General features: G+C 32.5%; 5 protein-coding genes across 9 annotated transcripts in view; 1 reads left to right on the top strand and 4 right to left on the bottom strand.

Moving 5' to 3' along the window:
* LOC123006161 (VWFA and cache domain-containing protein 1) overlaps positions 1-3035 on the bottom strand; it is a 7340-nt gene extending 4305 nt beyond the window's left edge. The window contains exons 1-6 of the mRNA XM_044400428.1: positions 2680-3035; positions 2392-2629; positions 2079-2318; positions 1385-2032; positions 1189-1338; positions 975-1141 (exon numbers count right to left, since the gene is read on the bottom strand). Of these exons, the coding sequence (XP_044256363.1) occupies positions 975-1141; positions 1189-1338; positions 1385-2032; positions 2079-2318; positions 2392-2629; positions 2680-2859 (1623 nt within the window). The 5' untranslated portion in view covers positions 2860-3035. The remainder of the gene's footprint in view (positions 1-974; positions 1142-1188; positions 1339-1384; positions 2033-2078; positions 2319-2391; positions 2630-2679) is intronic.
* Positions 3036-3293: 258 nt separating this feature from the next.
* LOC123006164 (E3 ubiquitin-protein ligase KCMF1-like) lies at positions 3294-7125 on the top strand. Of its 4 annotated transcripts, XM_044400435.1 has the most exons (7): positions 3294-3466; positions 3522-3689; positions 3755-3897; positions 3953-4179; positions 6050-6528; positions 6613-6744; positions 6831-7125. In XM_044400435.1, exons 1-7 carry the CDS (start codon positions 3451-3453, stop codon positions 6860-6862), a joined length of 1197 nt encoding a protein of 398 aa, XP_044256370.1. In that variant the 5' UTR covers positions 3294-3450; the 3' UTR covers positions 6863-7125. The 4 variants fall into 4 exon arrangements, with proteins under 4 accessions (XP_044256370.1, XP_044256369.1, XP_044256366.1 ...); XM_044400434.1 differs by having other exon boundaries at positions 6059-6744; XM_044400431.1 differs by having other exon boundaries at positions 6050-6744.
* LOC123006165 lies at positions 7071-7909 on the bottom strand. Its single transcript, XM_044400436.1, has 3 exons — positions 7655-7909; positions 7269-7602; positions 7071-7218 (listed from the first exon to the last, which is right to left on the bottom strand). The coding sequence occupies exons 1-3, from the start codon at positions 7747-7749 to the stop codon at positions 7123-7125; spliced, it is 525 nt and encodes a 174-aa protein (XP_044256371.1). The 5' UTR covers positions 7750-7909; the 3' UTR covers positions 7071-7122.
* A 2354-nt stretch (positions 7910-10263) lies between these two features.
* On the bottom strand, positions 10264-12058 carry LOC123006412 (succinate--CoA ligase [ADP/GDP-forming] subunit alpha, mitochondrial). The gene is made up of 6 exons (XM_044400868.1): positions 11964-12058; positions 11798-11861; positions 11376-11608; positions 11029-11250; positions 10694-10978; positions 10264-10642 (listed from the first exon to the last, which is right to left on the bottom strand). Exons 2-6 carry the CDS (start codon positions 11832-11834, stop codon positions 10427-10429), a joined length of 993 nt encoding a protein of 330 aa, XP_044256803.1. The 5' UTR covers positions 11835-11861; positions 11964-12058; the 3' UTR covers positions 10264-10426.
* Positions 12059-15941: 3883 nt separating this feature from the next.
* LOC123006635 lies at positions 15942-21978 on the bottom strand. 2 transcript variants are annotated; one of them, XM_044401272.1, is made up of 5 exons: positions 21148-21978; positions 19845-21080; positions 18201-18446; positions 17733-18125; positions 15942-17680 (listed from the first exon to the last, which is right to left on the bottom strand). In XM_044401272.1, exons 2-5 carry the CDS (start codon positions 21062-21064, stop codon positions 17515-17517), a joined length of 2025 nt encoding a protein of 674 aa, XP_044257207.1. In that variant the 5' UTR covers positions 21065-21080; positions 21148-21978; the 3' UTR covers positions 15942-17514. The 2 variants fall into 2 exon arrangements, with proteins under 2 accessions (XP_044257207.1, XP_044257206.1); XM_044401271.1 differs by having other exon boundaries at positions 19845-21977.
* Between the last annotated feature and the right edge of the window lie 1432 nt (positions 21979-23410).

Genomic DNA, 23410 nt, shown 5'->3' with positions numbered 1-23410 from the left:
TGTCTAGAATCAATATTTTTGAGATATTGGTCAAAATTCGTTAAACTTGAATATAAAGTGAGGGATATTTTTATAATTTTTTTGTCAAGATAAATGGCTCAAAGACCACAAATTTTACTGTTTCTGTCTTAAAATTGGCTAACAAATTTAAATCTGTTCTTATTTTTTTCTTGCGTTTAGTGGTTTTTAAAATATCGGTCAAAATTCAGTTTGTTGTGGCAAAAACTTGAAGCACTGAGAAGCACATTTAAGAATTTTTTTGCCAAAGAAAACAGTTTGAGAATTTGAAATTTTAACTTTTCTTATGTAAAATTGTGAGAAGATTTCAAATCTGTTTTTACTTTTTGTCTAGAATCAATATTTTTGAAATATTGGTCAAAGTTTGATTCGTTAGTGTTAAACTTAAATATAAAGTGAGGGATATTTTTATTATTTTTTTTTTGTCAAGATAAATGGCTGAAACACCACAAATTTTACTGTTCCTGACTTAAAATTGGCTGACAAATTTAAATCTGTTCTTATTTTTTTTAATATTGGTCAAAATTCGTTAGTGCTAAACTTGAATATAAAGTGAGGGATATTTTTATAATTTTTTTGTCAAGATAAATGGCTGAAATACCACAAATTTTACTGTTTCTGACTTAAAATTAGCTGACAAATTTAAATCTGTTATTTTTTTCTTGCGTTTAGTGGTTTTTAAAATATCGGTCAAAATTCAGTTTGTTGTGGCAAAAACTTGAAGCACTGAGAAGCACATTTAAGAAGTTTTTTGTCAAAGAAAACAGCTTGAAGATTTGAAATTTTAAAATTGCCAGAAGAAGCAAATAACTATACCAAAGTTTATATTATTTGCTCAAATGGTTACGAAGTTATTCATTCTGAGGGCTGTCAAATTCTTCTCAATAGTGATAGGACACGAGTTATTATTTGAATTAACATCATTTTATAGGTCATTTCCGAGTTGGAAGACTTACAGGTGATCCAAATTGAGTAGTCAATTGAAACCCTTCCCGTTCATTTAAAAGCCTCTTTTTAACAATATGTGGATATGCAACGTTTTCAAAATATGATATATCGACATACTGTAATTGTCGTTTTACTGACATAACTGATGCAAACTTCGGGTGTAAGATGACTCGTCCTGATGGAGAAAAAATGAAACAATTCAAAAACGCGACAATTCATTACCTGTCATATCAATCAAAAAAGCATAGTAGTTTTTGTGGGAATTGCTGAAATAAATAAGGTCTTTGGCCCAGCTTGCAAAATATACATCAAGTCCCAATAACCCAAAATGACTATTATGTAAATATCCCAACGAGAAAGAAATTGTCAAGTCTAAAATAAAAAAATTACAAACTAAAATCAGTGATAATATTATTACCATTCGATTTTTTATCCCACGTTGGAAGCGAAATCAATTTTTGCACGTTATAATTATTCTGATTGTAAACCATATAAAATCGAGCTAAAGCAAATCCCACCGTTTCCGTTGAATTAATCGGCACCATAACACCCCTAAACACGTTTCTAGTATACGATATATTGTACTTTTTATAATTTTGTAAAGCAATATCTTCAAGGAATTGTGTTTCGTAAATTGTGGGTCTACTATCGTCAATAACAGCACACGTATTGATAATAAAAGGGCAACTTATATTTTCTGACGCCTCTAGTATTGTCTCAAGCACGGTTTTGGCTTCAGTCAATGAAGACAATAACCCCCGACTTATGTATAATATCATCAGAGTTTCATTTTGTATCTGACTGTTTTCGATCACTTTTAAAGCTTTCTGAAGACCTAACGAGTGATTTGTAGCACCGCTTCCTTTGTACATGCCGTCAATAAAATTATATAACAATTTCTTCCTACTGGGCGTAACGGGAGTTAATTTAGGAACATCGTCAACAACTGAATGAACTTGGTTTGTTACTGGACATTCCTCGTCTAATTCCGGAGATGACCAGTCATTTGATATGGCAAGAACGGCGATTTTGTCGTGTTCATTCAAGTTTTCAACAATTTGTTTGGCTAAAATTTCCTTTCACAACAAAATCACCTAGTTTTATCCACTTACCAATTGATAAAACTATGGCAAAATGGCGCTTACTGAGCGATCCTCCATGGTCCAACAAAAGCACAATATTTTTAGAAGCAAAATTGTTTCTAAACATAAAATTTTTCCACAACAACATGTGATCAATTTTATTGCAATTAATAAAAGGCGAATAAAGGTACTGGAGATCAGACGTGGATATAAAATACTGCTGCTTGGTGTCATTTCTTGAAATCACGTGTGTTTTAATCTTGTCCAACACTGAAAAAACAAATTATGTCGATTTTAGGCCCCAAATTATTTTTCATAAAAAAATGCATTGAGATTTACCGACCTGATATTATTGATGCATCATCACTGTGGTCTGAGGTTTGATTTTTGATGCATGGGAGAAGAGTAGAGCGAATTTTGAGTGTGTAATTCAGCATTTGCATGTTCTGAATGGCCGCTTTGGTGGTTAGTAAAGCAGAAAACACGTCGTCTATTTTCTTCTCTAGTTTATAAACAATTTCATTTATCGTCTTGTTAGCGTTGATAATAGCTGATGCATAGTTAAATGTTTTGTACAATTTCTAAAATAAAAGGTTTTGTATAAATAAATTAGATAAGGAATTCATCTCACCTTGATGTAACTAATCCCCAATTCCTCGTTTTTTATTATAGCTAAATCTTCACTCAATTCTTTCGAAACATTTCGCATCCACACATCATTTAATTCACTTGTAAAGACACAAATTGGTATAATTAGCAAAACTAAAGCTAAACTTTTAAACGCGCTATTATATTCAGTAACACTACTCATTATTGATAAAGGTTATTTTAGGAATTTAGCCAAAGAGTACGTCCAAATTCATGCTGGAGCTACCGAATTTTCAACCTCATCCCATTTTACTATTTTATTACTTGTTTTACAGCGATTTCTTCTACTATCTTCCCATTTTTTAAATACAATTAAACCTCTAAACAGTAAACAAACAAAATGACGACCAATGTTCGAATGTTCTGGACACGAGGCTCGAAATCTCGCATGGTCGAATGTACACATCAATAATTAATTTTAGTTAAAAAGAAAAAAAAAAACAATTAATTTTAATAACCAAATTTTTTGTAATTGTATAAAAATAAGATGAGTATTTTATAAAAATTAAAAAAACATGTTTTTTTTCAGCTTAATTCACTATAATTAGACGTTTTGGTTTTTATTCCGCAAAGTAGTTTTTGAGTCGGCGCTGAAAAAATGGCGTCGCCGGTAAAACAGTAATTGTCATAGGTTTACAAGCTTGTGTGTTCTGATCAGTGTGATTTTCATATTTGCAGAACAATTTGTGGTTTCACATTAATTACATGTGAAAATTTTGGTAAAACTTCGTGGAGGAAATATAAAATATCTGCCATGAGTCGTCATGAAGGTAAGACTATTGATGTTACAAATCCGATATAATCAGTTGATTGGGTTACTTCCAGGTGTGAGCTGTGATTCTTGTTTGATTGGAAATTTTAGAGGCCGGAGATATAAATGTTTGATTTGTTATGATTATGATTTGTGTGCGGCTTGTTACGAAGGAGGGGCTACTAATACAAGACATACGACTGATCATCCTATGCAGTGTATCATCACCAGGGCTGACTTTGGTATGAATTTTTACTGTAGTCACACTAAAAAATATTAAAACCACAACAATTTTGTCAATAATTAGATTTCTTCTACGGTGGCGAGGCCTTGACCAGTCTTGAACTACCCCAATCCTATACTTGCCCTTACTGTTCTCGTATGGGCTTCACTGATGTAACGTTGCAAGAACATGTTTCATCTGAACATGTTGATACTTCGTTTGAAGTTGTAAGTGTGAAAAAAACCGTTATTATTTTTTTTTTGATTCAATAATTTTTGTAAGGTTTGTCCATTATGTGCAGCCATGCCAGGGGGTGATCCTAATTTAATGACAGATGATTTTGCCGGACATCTCACTTTAGAACATCGCACCGGTCCTAGAGATTTAATTTCGTTTCTAGATGAACCAGTAGGGACCAGACACAATGTTAGGCGAATTCCTCATAATGCGACCCATATGGGGCGAGGGGCTGCCGCTCTAAGACCCAGACGCTCCAATATGCATTTTAGGTAAGTTTACGCAACGAAAAAATCATCAGAAATCGAATTTTGCAAATTTAAGTTTATTTTGGTAATTATTTAAATGCATCAAGTAGGTTGTAGAAGTCTAAATGAATCTTTAATTTAAAGGCCGATTCACACAAAAAGTATCATAAATATCTTTCAGAACAAATTTGATAATGACAAATTTACAAATCACTTGTTAATTTAATTATTTTTTGCTACCGTGCTTGAAAGCATTTTCGGTCAAATTTTGGGGTTTTTTAGCTTATTTTTGTCTTAATTTTGTTCCAAAACCAGTTCAATCAAGTGAAACAAACAAAATAACATCAATATCAATCCTTTTTGTGATTTTTAGGCGTATTTGGACAAAATTAATAAATGATATCAATTTCGATTTAATGTTTTAGCCTATTTTTAACGCAATATTTCGAACTTTTTGTGTTTTTATCTCTCAAAAACATGCTTAAACATTCGAAAAGGGCCAAAAAACGCCGGTTTTCGGCTTGTTACATTTGTGGCTTGTTTTTAACAAAATTTCACAAAATAATTGTGTTTCTAGCTGAAAAAGCATTCGAAAAAAACATAAATAAATTGTCATTTTCCACTTTGTTTGTAAAAAACAAATACAACTATTTTTTACCAATTTGTGGTTTTCGATTTTTTTTATTTTCTAGAAAATTTGACGAAATAATAAATTTCCAGTCTAAGAGTTAGGTAAAATATTATAATATAATCTTTTCATATAACAATTTAATGATTTTTGACACACTATGGCAAACTCTCGCGAAAAAACAGAGTTTTCAGCGTAAAACTCTACTTGAACTTTTGAAAAAGGCAAAAATTTTGGCTTGTTTTTAACCAATTTTTCAAAATTATTACATTTCAAGATGAAAAACGTGCTAAAACTTTCAAGAAATGCAAAATTAATGTAATTTTTGACTTAATATATTGATTTTTCAGTTCGTTTTAGCGAAATTTCGCAAAAACCTGAGATTATAGCACAAAATCGTGCTTAAAACAATTCTCGTCTTATTTTGCTCAAAAACCAGTTAAATCGTGTGAAACAAACAAAATATAACTTCAATATCATTTGTTTTTGTGATTTTTAAGCGTGTTTAGACAAGATTTTGCAAAATAAATGAGCCTCTGGTTCAATAACGAAGTAAGTCGAGCGAAACAAACTAAAAATAATATCAATTCCGATTTAATTTTGTGATTTTTTTGTTTTTATCTCAAAAACGTGCTTAAATACTTCAAAAACAAAAATAACGCCGTTTTTGGTCAAGTTTGTTGAATTTTTGGATTGTTTCTAACTAAAAAAATATTCGAAAAAGACAAAAATAAATTGACAATTTCGGTCCTGTCCAGTAAAATCTTATAAAAAATTAAACAAAACGATTTTTAACCAATTTGGTGGTTTTTCGATTTTTTTGAAAAAATTTAACGAAATAATCAAGTTTCTGATTGAAAACGTAGAAAATGCTCGTAAAACCTTTTTTTTATTTCCAAAAAATCACTAGATATTAGAATTTTTACAAAAGTTTTCACCAAATCACTAAACTAACCTGAAAATCACAGGATCTGGTGAAATTTCACCACACCTGGCAACACTGGTCTAAATGTATTTTTAATTTAAAGGCCGATTTACACGAAAAATGAATCGTTGTAATTGCCTCACTATGTTAATTACGTTGTTAATTTTAATTATTTTTTGCTACCAGGGGTACAAATTTATTTGTAAAAGTATTTTTTTTTTTGGAAGATTGAGGTTAGGATTGTTTGATTTTTTGCATGGTTGCCTTTCATCGACTACTTTGCTTAAAATGCAAACGATTATAGTTCATCGTCGATCTTTGATACAATTTTCTATATACAGTGTGTTCAGTTCTGGCGGTTTGTCGTCGCTTTCTCCCTCATCGAGAGAAACGGTGGACCCCATCGCGGAGTTGTTGTCTCAACTTTCTGGAGTTCGTCGTTCGGCGAGTAACACAAATAGCAGCACTCCGACTCAGTTGCAACAGCTGCAAATGCAACTGCAACTCGAGCGTCAACAAGTGAACGCCGCTCGCCAGCAATTGGAGCGTTTTCCGAGACGCCAAACCCAAAGCCAGACGTCTCTGAGGGAATCTCACGCGTCGTCGAATTCTGGAACTTCGACTTTAATGCTAAACCCTAGCCCTGTTTTAATTCAGCAGCCGTCTGTTAACGCTCCAAGCATGCCTTCTCCTCAATCACAGTTCCTTCTGGTGGGGCTGTTGGAGGAGCTGTCATTGCAGTCAACAACTGATTTAAGTAGGCAAGATCGTAGTCAGTTTGTGCAGGAGTTAGTTTTGTCATCGGCTGCGCATAGGAATGGTAATAAAGTCTCTAATGAGAAGCCTAATATTAAAACAAAATTATTTAAAATTGGGGACGGTTCAAGTAAGACTGAAATTTCAGTTGGTGATGTCGCTAGGCCCGTTAGGCAGAGAAACATTGTGTTGAGGGGAAGAGCGAGGTCTGACGCGCAAAATTCAAGAAGGAGGGCCGAGGCTAACAGAATTAGCATTGATCCGAATGCTAACGGATTAAGTAGGGATCTTAGTGATAGATAGTTAGATGAAATTGGAATTTTTTTTTTTCTTTTCGTATAGTTTTTGCTTTTTTGTCGGTTTCAGTTCGCCGGTACACGTACTCTCGACGTTTTTAATTGGAAATTGCTTTAAATTTAACCAGGATGGATTTTTATTTGAGTTTTTTGAGCAAGTTTAATACGGTTTTTGGCCCTTCCCACTCCATTGAAATTGGCTCTCAAAAAATCTAGTCAAGATGATAAAATTATCAAAACACTGGATTTGAATATTTTGGTCAAAGGCTGTTTTTTCATTATTACCATATGTATGTATATAACTCTTGTATTCATAAAATGTTAAAAATTGTTAATTTATTTAAATAGAGTTTTTTTGAAAATTACAAAGGTGTATTATCTAATACAACTCGTTCCTGTTCCTCGTCTTCCTCTTCATCACTTTCGGCTCCCTCAATTACAATTTTAGGATCAGAAATCTTCAACAAAGAAAATAAAGTAATTATGTTGATTGATTATGAGCACTCACCGGCAATGTATTTGCTTGTTCTACTAATAAACTTATAGATTCCGCTAATGGGATCAATTGTGTTGGGTTTTGATGTCTTTCTTTTGATTTATTATCTTCATGAGCAAGAGTGGAAAATGGTTTATACCTTTCTTTTTCTGGAGTTTTTTCCATATTACATAAATGTTGTACATGTTTTTCATTTAAAACAGATTCTTTAGTACTATCAATACTCATTGTTTTCATACTTCCTTCAATATCTTGAAGTGAGCGTTTGACATCAATTTCTTTTTTAATTTCCTTTAACTTTTGTTCCAACTGTTTTCCTTTATCGGGCAATTTGTCAACCAATTTTCTAAAATCAATTAATTTATTTCACAGAACTCAGATTTAGTTACCGTATTTACTTATTTTTAAGTATATTTTTCTCCCGTTCGTAAATTTCTTCAAGTTCTTCTAAGGAAAGTTTGGTTAGGTTTTCTTTATGCTTGGGAGAACCCATTTGTACAATTCGGTGATAAATTGATATCAAAATACAACAATTTTTGCCGTTTTCACTTTAATAAGTTAGATTTACATAAAAAAATATATAAACCACCATACAATCTTTTTTTGTTTTGGTTAAGTCATATAAGTTTATGTTAGGTTAGGGTATTTGACGTTTCAATGACGCCAAATTCTAAATTAAACATATATACAGAATGGATATAAAGTATGGAACCAAGCGTTTTTTTTTTAATCATTTGCCTCCAGAAAATAATATTTTATATAAATTAAAGTAATATAAAAAATGTGATAGTATTTTGAGTACGAAATTTTATTTTGTTTTTGAACTATGCGATTTTTTTTGTCAAAATTGCAATTTATGTAAAAAAAAAAAAAATTTAAATTAACTATTAAGTAGATAGTTGTAATCCTTAGATCATAACTTTTATGAGAAAAATGGTTTTATAGTGGGTTGCCATTTGAATTTTTTTTTTTTTTGTAGAACTCAAAAACAAAAGAAAATTTCGAAAAATTTTATTCTTGATAAAACATCACATTTTTATAGCACTTTATCATTCATCAATTAGTTTTTCCAAAAAATAAATAATTTAAGCAAAAAACGTTTGGTCCCATACTTTTTATTCACCTGGTATGTACACTTCGTGCCATTTCAATCGCCGCAGGTAAAATAGGTCACAAATATTCAACTTCTTTGTAAAACAAGAACTGGACTCTACTGACAATTACTCACAATTTCATACAGAAAAAACATTATGAAAAATAACAAAATGGCGATTGAAATGGCACGACATATAGACTGTCTCAACGAAAATTTGCGTCCAAGTTTGGAAAAAATGCTGAAACAGGTCAATTTTAACTTACAGGGGAACCAATCAAAGTTATTTCTGTATCCCTCTTACGCCCAAAACCACCGCTTCAAAAAATTTAAATAAGAGAGGAGTCGAGTGACATCATTTTGATTTTTTTTTTTTTTAATTTAGAATGATTTTTTTTAATTACTGTGAGAACTTCCACGTAAATTTTAGTTGGGCTACCTAGTGCCATTGCCAAGATTTTACAAAAGGTAAGCAGGTTGCCTCGTAACTTTGCACCAATCACGTGTAAGCATTATTCGCGAAAATGACGTCACTGGAGTGATTGTTAAAAAATAAGATATGCAACCAAACATATTATTAAGCTAAAAAAACTACAATTCCATAAATTAAATACTGATCAAATATTTTTTTAAGGGTAAAATAAATAAAATATAAACANAAAAAAATAAATTTATTTTGTTAAAACTTGCAATATTTTAATTTATACTTTTTTTTATTTTTTTTTAATATCAGAAATTTTCTCGATAATTATTTATTGTGGAACACTGATATTTTTTGTATATGACAGAAAATTAAATTTTCTTTCCAACGGTATCGGTATCGACCAAAATCTCGACAAAAATTTAAAAAAATTTCAACTTTAAAATTGTTCCATATATCGTTTTTTACATTTCTAAAGATCTTAGAAACTCAAAAAAGTTTTAAAAAAGGAAAACTTTTGTAAGTTGCAGCAAAACTGTATCTCAATGATATAATATTTTGACGTAAACCTATGTAAAATGTTCCGGGGAATCGATTGGCGTCAATTAAACTGCAAAATTCGTAGTAGTTTTGAAGTTATAGTCGGATTTAAATTCTCGATATTTTTGACTTTCTCAGAAATTTTCTCGATAACTATTTATCGTAGAACACTGATGGTTTTTTTATACGATAGAAAATTAAATTTGCTTTCCAACGGTACCAAACATAAGAGGTAATCACCAATAAGTCCGGAGTTATTGGCAATAGACCGCTACGGGTACCAAAAATCGACCAAAATCTCGACAAAAATCCAAAAAAAATCCAATTTTAAAATTTTTCCGTATAACATTTTTTACTATTCTAGAGGTCTTAAAGACTCAAAAAAGTGCATAAAACGTTATTGAATCAAGTTTAAAAAATTACGAATTTTTTGAGCTTTTGAAGGAGGTAGTAAAATCGTAAAAATTTACCTTGTAAAAGTTGTAAAAACGTTAAAAAAATAATTTTCTAGACGTGAAATTACGCGCTGAACACGATGCAACAAGTTAAAATACTCTACGATGAATAGTTTTTGAGATATTGAGTAATAAAATTAAGAATAAGGCTAGAAGCATAGTGTCTCTCACTCCAAGTTACGAGACAACCTTCTTACTTTTTTATAAATTTTGTGCCCCTGCTACCGCCACATTGGCAAGGTCGCAACTGTATTTGAGGTGAAATACGTCAATTAAAAAAAAATTAAAAAGACTTAAAAAAATGGTTTTATGTAATAAATCGAAATTTGAACCGCTAGATCGCTTAAATCATTGTTCAAAGTATTTTCAAAGTGATCATTACCTAAAATACCGAACTTTAACCTTTGATCCAGTTTAATCAAATTTGTCATCGATGTACTGAATTTAAAAATTCCTTTGCCATCTAAAATTCTCGTTAATTGAAAAATAAAACAAATGTTTAAAACAACAGTTTTTTACTTAACGAATGAAATAACAATGTTACTGGAACACAATCATATTATCTTATTAACATTAATAAGCGGATTAAATACACTCTGCTTGGGTATAATCGATTTTAATGGATAAACTATAATACAATATCAATTGACATTAAATGGGTTTATGCCAATCCTAAACGGCGCATTTCTTTTAATAACTCGTTGCCCATTTGAGCCGGTGATTTGGTCACAATAGCTCCGGCCTTCTCTAAGGCATTGATTTTGTCTTGGGCGCCTCCTTTACCCCCGGAAATGATAGCCCCAGCGTGGCCCATACGCCGGCCGGGAGGTGCCGACAGCCCCGCAATAAACGAAACGACAGGTTTCGCATTAGGCCCCTGTCAACAATTAATTATTATCAAGAATTTCGTGAAGAAAAAACAACATACAGTATTGTGCTGCATGAGATACTCCGCAGCTTGTTCTTCTGCAACTCCTCCAATTTCCCCAATAAGAATAATACCTTTCGTTTCAGGGTCTCTCAAAAACACCTCGAGACAATCAATAAAGTCAGTCCCGTTGAAGGGGTCTCCGCCAATCCCCACACAGAGCGTTTGACCTAAACCGACTTGGGTGGTTTGATGAACAGCTTCGTAAGTCAAAGTGCCGGATCTTGAAACTACACCAACGACACCTTTTTGGTGAATATGTCCGGGCATAATACCAATTTTACACTAAGAATATTGTAATATAGTGACTAAAAAGTGAGACATACTCGAATTACCTGCTCGGGAGCAATGATACCTGGACAATTCGGGCCTACCAACCTACTTTTGTTTTGACGAATAAGTCTATGTTTTACTTTAACCATGTCTTGTTGAGGAATGCCTTCAGTGATACAAACTATTAAAGGTATTTCTGCGTCCATTGCTTCTAAAATCGCAGCGGCAGCACCCGGAGGGGGGACGTAGATGACTGAAGCGTCGGCGTTTGTGGCTGCTTTCGCCTGACAATTAACAAAATAACAATTTGACAAAAACTTTCAAACAATTTTGGAAAATTTTCAAGGTTTTGACACTGATTATGCAACAAAGCTGCGTTGTAATTTGACAAAATCGGTGCTTTACTAACCTCTTTGACACTGTTGAAGACAGGCAGGTCCAGGTGGGTTTTGCCCCCTTTTCCCGGAGACACTCCTCCGACCATTTTAGTGCCATATTCAATGGCCTGTTTACTATGAAAAGTTCCCTGTTTTCCTGTGAACCCCTGACAGATCACTTTTGTGTTGCCCGTCAACTTCAAATTCATTCGAGTGGCCTCATAACTATTAAATCGGATCGATTGTCCAACTTTCAAACTATCGGCTGCAAGTAAAACAAATTATCAATGAAATTGTGAACTTTGCACCTATTTAAGGTTAAGTGTTTAATTTTTTTTCAATATAAAATGACACTTTATGCTAAAAAATATATTAAAATGAAGAAAACAGGATTGACTGCACTAATCTATTTTAAAAAGAAATTCATTTAGGGATTATGTAATTTTTCACTTACGAATTATTCGGCTCAATATCCTGGTATGTGTGGCCATTGCGACGATTCGCCTTTGTCACCAGTACTAAAACCAATTGCATTATTTTAACCTTCTATATGTGACTTTTGAAATAAACTTTGTTTTATAAAAATTAAGTTAGAGTTAGGAAATTGGGCAAATATTTACCAAATGTTCGGTCGAAAGCTATTTTCACGATGTACTTGCTGCTATGCTATGGTGGCGCGACCTACGGATTACGGATGTTCTATTAGTAGTTTTTGGTAAAATTGCAGATCACGTGACTTTTTCATTCGTTTTATTGCGGAAAGGTGGCGATATTTTACAGTTCGAAATCCAACAATAGCGAAAACAATTTTTGGTCACTCTGGAAGAAAAATTTATGTTAAAATATAAATACATATGCATATTTTATTATTTTATAATAGTTATATAATTTTTATAATGTATATTTTATTTTTATGTGTACAGGATTTTTTGCGAAATTTGCAGTAGTTTAGAAGTTATACTTGAGTATATTTTTCTGATACTATTGAATTTTCTTTTCGATAACTATTTATTTTTTTACATTATAGAAAAATAAGTCCTATAGTTTCGTAGAAAAAAAGTTTCATGATTTTGAAATTTTTTTTATCGGATAAGATAGGTTTAAATCAAATCTGAAACATGTTCAAAAACACTTTTTTTAAGAGGGGGTTTTTATTTTGTAAATTGCGGCAAAACTGTGAATAATGATATAATATTTTGCCGTAGACATATGTAAAATGTTCCGGGAAATCGATTGCCGTCAAGAAAACTGCAAAATTTGTAATAGTTTTGAAGTTATAGTCGGATTTATATTCTCGATATTTTTGAATTTATCAAAATTTTTCAGAAAAACTATTTATCGTAGGACACTGACCTATTTTGTGTATGATAGAAAATTAAATTTTCTTTCCAACGGTACCAAACATAAGAGGTTATTGCCAATAAGTCCGGAGTTATTCGCAATAGACCGCTCCGGGTGCCAAAAATCGACCAAAATCTCGACAAAAATCAAAAAAAAAAATTACTTTAAAATTATCCATTTAACGTTTTTTACATTTCTAGAGGTCTTAAAGACTCAAATAAGTGCATAAAACGGCATTGGATCAAGTTTGAAAATTTTCGAATTTTTTGAATTTTTGAAGATGAGCGGTAGTAAAATCGTAAAATAGTCAATTTACCTTAAGTTGTAAAAACGCTTGAAATATGGTTTTCTAGACGTAAAATTCCGTGCTGAACACGATGCAACAAGTTAAAATAATCTAAGATGCCTAATTTTTGAGATATTGAGTATTAAATGTAAGAATAAGTCTAGAAAAATCCGATTTTGAGCAAAAAATCAATTTTTTTTTATGAAAAACTAGGCTTATATGTAAAATTAACAGTAGAACACGCCTGTACAAACCGTTTTGATCTAGGACTTATAGTTTTTGAGGTATTAATTTTCTATGAAAAAAACTAAAAATGGCTCTGCACCCGGAACTATAACCCGGAGCGACTCCGGATTTGGTTCATTAAATAGATAATTTAATTTAGATTCTGATGTTTCTTGGCATTTTGCTCTAAGTTTTATAGTTTCGTACAAAAATGCATTTAAAGTTTCACAATTTTGACAATTTTTAATTTTTGAACGACGATTACGGCCAAACTATTAGACTTAGAGCAAAAAGCTCAACACCATCGTAATCAGCATAAGAAAAACTATCGACTGAAGACAGAGCCAAGTCGATATCTTGCAAAAAAATTAAATGTTTAAACGCCGATTACGGCGAAACTGAAGGAGATAGCGCAAAATGCTTAGCAAATTCGTAATCAGCGCATCAAAATCTATCGGATAAGATAGGTTTAAATTGAATCTGAGACATGTTAACAAATGTTAATTTTTTTTTTAATTTGTAAATTGTGGCAAAACTGTGTCTGAATGAATGAATATTTTGAGGTAAACCTATGTAAAATGCTCCGGGGAATCGATTGGCGTCACGAAAACTGGAAAATTCTTAATGGTTTTTAAGTTATATTTTTGATATTTTTGATTTTATCACAAATTTTCTCGATAACTATTTATCGTAGAGCACTAATCTTTTTTGTATATGATAGAAAATTAAATTTTCTTTCCAACGGTACCAAATATAAGAAGCTATCTGCAATAAGTCCGAAGTTATTAACAATAAACCGCTCCGCGTACCGAAAATCGCCCAAGATTTTGACAAGTCGAAAAAATTAAAAACTTCAAAATTGTCCATTTGCACTCTTGGGGGTTCAAAAGACTTAATAAAGCACAAAAACATTGTAAAAATGCAAAAAATAAATTTTTGAAAAATTTTGTGTAAAATATATTGAATGAAAACATTGAATATGTCGGCGGCGGTAGTGGCTCAGCGGCATAAGGTCCCGCTTTCCAGCAGGTAGGTCCCGAGTTCGAGCCCCGGTCAAATCGGCAATTTTTCACAAATTCAAATTCAAATATAATTCAAATAAATGTCAAAAGAGGGCGGGCGCATAAGAGCGCGATCTTTAAAAACATGTGCACATGTTATAATAAGTATAAGAGAGAAAGCGCACAATACTAAGAGCGTGAACTTTAAAACAAGTATCAAAAGTGAAAATAGTATATATAACAAAAGGTAAGTTAAAAGTAATATAAATGAAAGGTAAGTTTTGCCTTAAAAATTAAGAATTTTTTTTATTAATTATTGTTATTATAAACATACGTCCGCAAAGTAAGCGAATATTTTTTAACACCCTGTACAATTATAAATAAGTGCGCACTTTTTTTACATAGTTAACAGATTTTTACTTTTTTTATTTTGTAAATTGCGAAAAAACTGTATCTTAATAATTTAATATTTTGACCTAAACATATGTAATGTAAAATGTTCCGAGGAATCGATTGACGTCAAGAAAATTGCAAAATTCGTAATAGTTTTGAAGTTATTTATATTTTCGATATTTTTGATTTTAAGAAATTTTCTTGATAACTATTTATTGTAGAACACTGCTCTTTTTGTATATGATAGAAAATTAAATTTTCTATCCAACGTCACCAAACATAAGAAGTCATCACCGATAAGTCCGGAGTTATTTGCAATAAACCGCTCCGGGTGCATAAAATCGACCAAAATCTCAACAAAAATCAAAAAAAAAAAAAAATCAACTTTAAAATTGCTCCATATAACGTTTTTAACATTCCTAGAGGTTCTAAAAAGGCTCGAAAAAGTGCAAAAAACGTTATTGGGTGAAGTTTAAAAAATTACGAATTTTTTGGGTTTTTGAACGGTAATAAAATCGTAAAAATCGTCAATTTACCTTAAGTCGTAAAAACGTTCAAAATATGGTTTTCTAGACGTAAAATTGAGCGCTGAACACTATGCAACAAGTTAAAATACTCTACGATGCATAGTTTTTAAGATATTGAGTCATAAATTTAAAAATAGTGCTATAAGCCATAAGCACTATATCCGATTCTGACAAAAAATCGATAATTTTAAAAACGGATTAAGTTTTGTATATACTATACCTACCTATGTAAAATGTTCCAAGGAGGCGATTGGTGTCGAGAAAACCGCAAAATTCTTGATAGTTTAGAAGTAATGGTCGGATTTATATTTTCGCTGTTTTTGTTCTTACCAGCGATTTTCTCAATAAATATTTATCACAAAACTATGATTTTTTATAAGATAGAAAAGTAAAACAGCTTTCGAACGGTATTAAACATATCAGGTTTACACAATTTTTAAAAAGTGGTTATTGATCGTATAGCTTATTCTTCCACTCTTCTTCGTCACAATATAGTTTGTTGAAAAAAAGCAATAATTTTACCATTTTACTAACAAAAGTTAATAGAACATTAAATTTAACAATAAGAAAAAATCAAATATTTTTTCTATTGGTACGCCACTGGTAGAGCCAATTATGTCGATAAACAAGCCGACTTTTCAGTTTAAGATTATGTAGTCCTCGGTGCTCTGTTGTATAAATAGTTGCCTACCACTTTCATTATTTTTGATTAAAACCCATAGACTTAATTTGAATGTGAAACAAATGTGCTAAATTCATTTTTGCATTGTGTAGCATTGAGAAATGCAATTTTTGTGAAAAAAAAAACAATAAAAAATACACCAATTTATAAAGAATAAATACTATATTCTAATGAAACTGAGAGAACAAAAACAATAATGAACATGAAAAAATAATGAACATGAAAAAAACAAAATAAATAGTAACTAAATCGCAAATTCGGACGGTTTAGCCACTGGGAAACAAAGTTAATTCTGGGTAATTAGTTAGAGTAATACAATGTTAGTTCCTACACAGACTGCTGGTGAAGTTGAAATAACAATATATATATTGAACAAATTGTATTTTAGAAAAAAATAATAATTATGAAAATATTTTATTTACATGGTAAACGAAGTAACAGATAAAATTTATATTAAAAATGCTACTGGTTCCTAGCCTACAGAATGAATAAAATACAAGCTACAACTGCTGTTTGTTTTGAAGTGATGAGATTTTCGTTTGAATTATATTTGGCAAATTTCGGTTTGTAGTGAAAGTCAAACCAGCAAATAATAATAGAACTTAGAAGATTTATTTGAATAGATGTTTACTATATACATATACATAGTAACATTACAACTATATTTGTGTGAAAAAAATGCCAAAATATAACAACACTACTAGAAACAATTGCTAAAAAATTACATAAAATAATTCTACAAACATTTTGTACAAGATACATATGTATACTTAATTTTGTCAGAGAGTCAAAAATGTTAAGTAGCAATAAGGAATTTTAATTGAGTGTTCAAGCTCAATGGATAATAAATTTATTAAATACTGATTTGTAATCTGTTCAAATATCACAGGCAAGGGAATAAACATGTTTCCAAGGAAATCAACACAAAAATGACAAACAAACGTATTAGATCAATTACGAAAACACATCTTGAAAAATTTCAGATCTCAAAAAAAGTGTTACAATGTTATTATCTAAATCCAGAATGTTTTATCTAAAGTACATCCCCTACCCTGGACATTTCACATTGATATAACTATCTATTAATATTATAATGATCATTGAAGAAATAAATAATTATATACGAAAAATAGAGCAGATATTTCAAATAATTACCACTTTTATTGGAATATTTCAAATGCTGCTTAATTTAATTGACTAGAAAGACGTCAAATTTTAAAATAATTCACAAAGCAAATACCAAAGAAAACTTTTTGAAGTAGCAAAAAGTGATCAAACAATTCAAAATACCTATTCTAATGCCAACAGGATCGAAACGTTCAACATGCGGTTATAAAACGTCGACCATACCTTAAACCAAACAAAATTCCAACAAAAAAAAGTTGAATTAGAAAAAATATGATCATTACAAAACACAAAACATTCCAAGAACAAGTAGATATAATAATTTTAAACAAGTTTGTTGTAATGAAACAAAAGTCGGACATGTATCGACGTTCTAAAAGCATGAATGACAAAAATAAAAAAAAATCATGTGTGTAACTAGCGCAATAGTACATGTTTATGTAGTTTCACTTTTTTGCATAGTACTTATTGATTTACACTTTAGGAACAATTTTTTATATAAAACAACACATTTTGTTACTTTTACAAAACACTTCAGTTCGTGGACTTTCACAAATTGTAAAAGTTATAGCCCCACAGATTCGCCCAGTCCTAGCTGTTCCTCTGCCGTTTATTAGACATTATGTTAGGTAAAACACCTCCTAACATATACTTCAACTGAGGCATGAAATCAATCACATTTCGCACTTGAACTAAAGGTACCACGTCGTTTATGCTTTGACACTTGCCAGACTCCATCAGGACGTGGGCTTGGGAACTGCAACGATTTACAATTAATTTACACACTTAACACGCATGCGCAGACTTACTTGTTGGGTTTGTACAAGTCGATTCCTAGCACTTTCATGACTCTTTGACATGATTGCACTGGTATATTATTAAAAAAATTCACTGTGAGATCAGGGAGAGTCACCAATAGTTCGGAGTATACATATGGCTTCATGTTAATACAAGGCAATAATTTTCCTTCAACTAACGCCTTTTGCATTTTATATGGAATGTGATTACTACTAGTTGGTGGTTCGGGAATCGATATTAATTTACAGTTAACATCGTCTAAGCACATTTGACCACCGTTTGGCATCGCATGTTGATCATCACCAAAAGTACTAGGTTGTTGACTCCGGGATGACTGCTGATGAGCCGGTTGTTGGTTTATCAGAATTGACTGTCGGTTGCTGACGTAATTATTTTGTAAATCCCTAAAAAATAAATTTATTTAAATGATTGTTTCGTGTTAAAGCCCCCACTGGCTTTAAATTTCTTAGAAAACTAACCGGGGGGCCGAATTTTGGTTCATGGCCTCCATATGCATTCTTGCTTGCTGCTGTTGTCTTATGAAAGTCGGTGACAGCACACCACCGTTCGCCAAAAACTGCCTTATGGGAATCATCGGTGGTGGTTGTGAATCATCCGGTTCTTCCTGATGGTAATTTATTTGGTTAAGATTAGGCTGTTCTCCGGTTAACATATAATTCGGCGTTGCATTCGTCTGGGCGTTCGAATAGTGCAAATTCGGTTGCCTAGAAGTAAGGAGAAAATCCAAAAATATTATTTTGCGACTTTGAAGACGATTCAATAACACGTTTCAATTTTTTTTACTACATTATGGTCCCACAATGAGACTTCTTCATGCAATTTTTTTTCTACAAAAAATCTAGTACAGTCCAGTACAAACATTTTACACATTGAGAACTCACCAATCTTCCTTCCCGTAAGTAGGATAACTAAGACATACATTTTTTTATTAGTTCATTTAATGAAAAAGCCTCACCAGGATGCATTTTTCGCACAAAACTGTACTTTTTGGGAGGCTCAATTTCCAAATAACAATGTTTTTTATATCGTGATCAAGTCTAACAACAAAAATTTATCAGACATTCTTTGACTCAGATTACACCGTCATACCCTTTGGAATTTTTTATTGACAAATTCCTTCTTTATATCAATGTTAAGTTCATATGTAATAACAGTTTCAGATTTAAAAAAAAAAAAATTGTCCACAAATGACACCATTTATTTTCATAAACAAATAATCAATAAAATGAAATCACTGCGTGTAATAATGATAACGAATTGTTTTATTTCCTTTCAGATATAACAAAGGATCACAAAATTGGTGAAATTTCTCTCATACCATCCCCACAATCTAATTAATGCATCTTATTAGGAGTTATAAATATTTTCACTAATTATCACGCTTATTACGCAATAAAACTGACTCGACCACTCCGCAATTTCTTTCGATAAATTCAGAATCTTAGATTTTTACTGCTTGCAGAAATTTAAAAAAACAAACCAAACACGTGACCACACTAAATTATTCCGCAATTTGATAATATTCCCGCCAAAATACTTTATCTCAACGTGCTTAAAACATAAATAACTTTTGAATAATTCTTTATCTTTTATTTAGATAGGATTTCAAATACTTCTAAAATCTATCTAGATGCTTATAAAAAAATCGTTCAGACAGATTTTTTTAAATGTCCTCATATAATTGTTATCATCAGCAAAAGGTCGTTAATAATTGTTTTTTTTGGTAGACAATTGACCCAACAGAATTTGTGAAATGTTTACAGAATGTCCCGGTCTCCCGTATTACTGTTATGACTATGAGATCAAATTCTAAAAACATACAATTCAATACAAATCGAAGAAAACACATTAAAAAAATTCTTTGTAACCGAACCGTTGCATTCAGTTTGTATTTTTTTTTTTTCATGTGGTACAATAAAACAGCCCAATCTTTGATTCTGAAAACCAGTGACTCATAAAAACAATCCAGTGGGGACTTTATAAAATAAAAACACGTTTATAGTGGTAATATAATAATAACAAAAAAGCCTTTTGTTTTGAATGAATGACTTGATCACGTGTTCAAAAATTGGATATTACTTAGAAATTGGGGGTTGACTTACGCCTGTGTCGTGGGTACGAGCGGCGGCGGTGGTCCCTGAGTAATGTTTGAATAATAATTGGGCGACCTCATGTGCCTGTTCCCTGTTGCCGCAGGATAAGTCGTCCTGATGGCCGATCCAGGCGTCCGGGATTGCGGGGGATGATAGGGATGTTGTCCCCCCATTCCATAAGAGGAGTAAGTATGGACATTGTGAATCTGGTTGTTGGCAGCCGGGGGTTTAGGTTGGGTCAAGCTGACGGCCCTTGGACTGGGGATTGAATGGGCAATTGGGGGGGCTGCCGGCTGTCGCGTCCACTGGATAATCTGGGATTGATTCCTCGTATTTCCACTTATTAACAATTGCGAATCGACACTTTTCTTCGGCCAGTAGTCCTCGAAAAGGGTCCCGGGAGGAAAATAATTTTTAATATCGTTTAAACTAATAACTGAACAGGAATCGTGTGCAAAAAGTTCGTTCCGGATTCCTTGTACTTTACAACAGAATTTTAAATAAGATAAGTCCCAGCCTTCGAGTTTGTTGGCTCGCTGCTTCAGGTTCTCAGTCTCGCCCTCGAAGTAGAATAGTGGGACGTATTTTTGGTCATTATATACAGTGTAGGGTACCACAGATTCTTTATTTATTCGGATAAAACCGCTTCGACCTAAGGAATCAGTTTCACCGTTTACTAACTTCGTGTAGCACGAACAAAGGAAGTTGTAGAACTCCACAGCATCACTCAGTCTAACAATCAGATCCCGCGGGGTGAACTGTTCTTTCCCGAAATGATAGTCACAGTGTTTCATGTTAATCTCGTTGAGGAGCCTCCCTTCAGGCTCGGTGATGTAGTAACTCCTGATACAAGTGCAGTTGTAGATGTCTTGGTGCAAGTAATTTAAGTATTTGTTGAGGGCCTTCATCTCCACCATCCGAACGGCACAGTATTTCTCCCCGTTGCGGTTGATGTAAGGGATAGGGTTCTTCCCGATGGTCTCCCAGCCGAACCGCCCCCGTACGGAGTCCTCGTCGATGGTCTTCCCGGTTTCCTGGCAGTTGGTGGCCTGGAGAGTATTGTTTTGCTTCTTCTTGTCGTTCATCATGGAGGTGAGGATGAGGTTCTGCCCTAGACCCACATGGGCTTTCTGCTGGTTCACGGCCATCCGATTTTTGCTCGCTTCTTTGATTTTGTCGGCGAGGGCCTGAATTTCGGCTTCGTCGTGCCTTTCCTGCTTCACATTCATTTTGACAAGTTGACAACTATCGAAACAAAAGACGGTTTCACCCACTAGATCGTGCAACCCATTTTCGTTCGATTGATGTTTACCAAGAGTGAGGTTAAGGCGGGTTTATATTTTCCCTGGTTATGTTTTAGCGGCCATAGCGCCATCAAAATGGAACACTCGGTGTTAAACTCTCTTGCCGAACTGAATTCATGCGAAAACTACGGGACCTAACCCAAATTCGCCACAACACAACGTACCAGATTTTTCACCCCGTCTAACGCGATTTTAACTTTAGTTTAAATACATGGGAAGCCAGGGTTTTCTTCACACACACTTAACACCACTGCACTCATATTAGTACACGAAACGTTCGAAAGCGGGGTACAGCTAGATGGCATCAAAAATAACTAACCTAACGACAACTAACGGCTAAACTCCATACTAAAAACGCACTGACATCTCGCGCACGAATGCGCAAACACACAACCGCCATCTTTAACCGATTAACCTACAACCGGTTATAACACAAGCAACATGAACAACTCCAATTTCATCAAATCTGTCATTAAGGGGGTCAAAAAAAACAACATTTACGTTATAACCGAATGATTAACCAAACTTGTCATAAAACCTGCAAAAACATCATTTTTTGTCATAAATACCGCAACCGTATGGTTGCGAACTTGACTTTCTTCTTACATTGTCGCTAGATGGCGCACTCGTCGTAACATAATTTATGGTTGTTTTTTTTCCAACATGGCTTCCGCTAGATATGGACGAATCAGAGCGTTGCATTTGGTATTTTGTAATGACGGCTAGTAAACGTATTAGTGACGTCACCGTTGTAATCGAGACGATCGTATTTTTCCTTCATGGAGTTTAATTTATCCGTCTGGTTAATAACCCACATTGTTTATTATTTAATCATTCTTCTGATAGAAAATTTGTTGGATTTTTTTCGAATAAATCACAATTAACTGTTGATTATTGAGACTTTTGATTTACTGTACTTTCGCATGAAACGGCAAAATCAGTGGCGTACACATCTTGCAATATTACTGGCCACTCAATACATTGTTTATTTATTAATTATTAATTAATGATAATTATTCGTTTCAAAAGAAATATGATAAAAATGCAACAATAGCTCATTTTATGTAAATCTTTGATATTTAGAAAAAACATTGTTTAAAAACTCCGTACCAGCACTGATGAGGTGTGTCAATGGATAATAATTATTAATTTAAATAAATATTGAAGTACACAATGCGGTTTAATTTTAGAATTTGGTCTAAATCATTATTATTTTACGAATGTTATAATGATTTTCTCCCCAAACACGAACTTTAACGAAAACTGGGATTACTGCAACGAAAAGCAGTGGCGGCGTGTATTTTTTCGTCCAAGGTAGTAGTGAAAGTTACACATTTAATTAGAGAATATGGTGTATTTATCAACAAACTTGTGTATCCGAAAATGGTTAGGTTCGGTTACCAACTTTTTTTCATTGATAATAATGATAAAAACATAAATATTGCAAGTATGCATTACGAACAAAGATGGTTCTCCCTCTGTGAGGGTGAGCACGTGTCAATTATCTCAAGCTAAACAGCTACCTGCAAGGGGCGAAGCCGGACGTCGGCAATATCTATATTCTTTGTTACTTATCCCGCCTTCTTTGAAAAAAAAAATTAAACTTACTTTTGACAACTGTTTTGTGATATTATTTTCATCGAATTCGATACTGTATATAAAATGTTATCTTTTTGCTTAATTTTTTTGCATACCTTTGATAATAAACATAACTGTAATTTTAAAAACATTTAGTGAAATTCTGCGAATAAATAAATAAAAATAAAATATTGCTACAGGTATCAAAAAATCACGTTTTTTACATTCCAAATGTCCAACTATGAAATTTTTTAAAATAGCAGAAAATCAGAAAAAAGTTGCAAAGATTAGGAGTTATTGTAAAACGCTGTTTACCAATCAGATGCTCCAGCAATCAACCAATTACAGCAAGCGCGCAAAATTTTTCTTGTTTGAATTTTTAATTGAAACACCAGGCCCGTGGTTGGGGGTGGGGTGGGAAATATTTTGAATATTCTGAGCCCTACTTTAAAACTTTGTCTTTCTAACAACTTTCTTTAGAAATAATAACGCATATAAAATAAAAACGCACAAAATTCTTATCTTTGTTATGAGTCATTTTTAAAAAAAATCTTTGAACAGGTCGATTTTATTTTTTCAAATGCTATATTTTGACAATTTTTTTTAAATGTCAACCGATATTTTTTATTATTGTTATAGATAGTACACATCGTTATCCTTTTGGTAAGCATAAAAAAATTCAAAAAAATAAAG

Source organism: Tribolium madens, unplaced genomic scaffold, assembly GCF_015345945.1.
Source record: "Tribolium madens isolate multiple individuals breed KSU strain unplaced genomic scaffold, Tmad_KSU_1.1 Scaffold_2;HRSCAF=44;Tcas5.2_LGX, whole genome shotgun sequence".
NCBI lineage: Eukaryota > Metazoa > Arthropoda > Insecta > Coleoptera > Tenebrionidae > Tribolium > Tribolium madens.
Note: the sequence above shows the minus strand (reverse complement) of the source record. Positions and strands in the feature narration are given on the sequence as shown.